General features: G+C 27.5%; 1 protein-coding gene across 1 annotated transcript; it reads right to left on the bottom strand.

Annotated features, from left to right (window-relative positions):
* Nucleotides 1-274: 274 nt before the first annotated feature.
* Nucleotides 275-1035, bottom strand: LOC124922426 (VQ motif-containing protein 4-like). Its single transcript, XM_047463156.1, has one exon. The coding sequence runs from the start codon at nt 986-988 to the stop codon at nt 344-346; it is 645 nt and encodes a 214-aa protein (XP_047319112.1). The 5' UTR covers nt 989-1035; the 3' UTR covers nt 275-343.
* Between the last annotated feature and the right edge of the window lie 632 nt (nt 1036-1667).

Here is a 1667-nt window from a genome sequence, read left to right on the forward strand (position 1 = left end):
ATGACTTATAATGTATTTGTTAATCGGTATTTTTATTTTATTTTATATAGTGACTAAATTAAAATAATAAAACCAAAATTAACTAATACATTTTGTTGAATATTTTGTAATGGTAATAATCTATGATTTGAAGTATTTCCAATTATTTTTTATTAGCCTTGATTGGAATAACCATTTCAATTTTAAGAGATAAAATAGGTTTTTTACCTTCTAGTTTTCCGAAGATAAATTAGGATTTAATTGAGATAATTCAAATAAATACATTGAAGAGAAGATACATACATCTTGATCCAACAGTTACTTTTCACTTTATCATCATCAATTCATCATCACCATGAACCCATCAAGTTTTGGAATGTGAAACACTCCGCGACGACGACGAAGTAACTGGAAAAAGTGACAGAAGACGGGGGGGTTCGTTCATCGGAATACTCATTGACGTCCGGCCGGGCGAAGGGTGTAAATAAAACCCTTCCTTATGAGCAATCGCTTTCTCTTCCTCCGGCGAAGACGTCGGCGAATACACCTTTTCTCCCGTCAATGGAGTAACCGGACTCATCAGTGCCAACGACGGGAAATCCAGCATGCTTGGAGACAAAACTTCTGAATTCTTCTTGTTCAAATTGGGAAGAAGAGGTGTCAATCCATATTTCAAGCTGTTCCTCCGTTCATAGAGTTTGAACCCCTGTTTCTTCTGCCCTGTTCTGATCGGAGGTATGTTATTATGACCTTTGAATGCGGGATCTGGTGGTGGATGAACTGATCCGGTGAGCATTTGTACAACCTGTTTGAAAGTGGTGGAGTCAGCTTGTACAAAGATTGTTGGATGTGGGTTTGATTCGGATCTACAAACAGGTCTTGATAATAATAATAATGATGCCCCATTGTAGCTGTTACTGTTGCTGGTCGGTGAATTTGTAGTTGATGAATTGTCTATCTCATCGGGTCTTGCCGGAGAAGATGGTGGAAAGTCTGCAAATCGCTCCATTGATGGAGAAGAAGAAGATCACCGGAGAATCAGAGAGCTCGATGGGAGAGAGAGAATGTGTGAGGACTGAGGGTACTATCATTTATATTATAAACCGTATACAACTTTAAAGTATAAATGATATAAATTATATAAGATATAAGTTGTATAAGATATAAATTGTAACGAGGTATAAATAAAATACGGTAGTATAAATTGTATAAGTTATTAATGTTTGATATTAATTATAAAAAATAATATAAATTATATATGGTTTAGACGTAGTATAACTTATATATATATAAATTTAAAATTATTATTATTATTTATATTTATTTATATTTATTTATATTATAAATAATATTATTTATTATTATTATTATAAATTATTGTATTCGTATTATTTAATAATTAATATAATTTTAATTAAAATATAAAAAAAAAATTATAATATAAACGACAAATTATGTTTATTTAATTTAAATATTATTAATAATTGTAATAAATAAACTAAAATAAAAATATTATTTATAATATAAGTAAATATAGAAAATAATAATTAATAAAATTATAGTTATAAAAATAAATAAATATTTTTTAATTAAAATATTAAATTATTTTAAAAATAACTATATTAAAAATGATTATATATAATAATAATATTAAAATTAAATAAAATATATTTAATATATTATATAAT

The sequence above is a fragment of the Impatiens glandulifera genome, chromosome 1 (genome assembly GCF_907164915.1).
Source record: "Impatiens glandulifera chromosome 1, dImpGla2.1, whole genome shotgun sequence".
Lineage (NCBI taxonomy): Eukaryota > Viridiplantae > Streptophyta > Magnoliopsida > Ericales > Balsaminaceae > Impatiens > Impatiens glandulifera.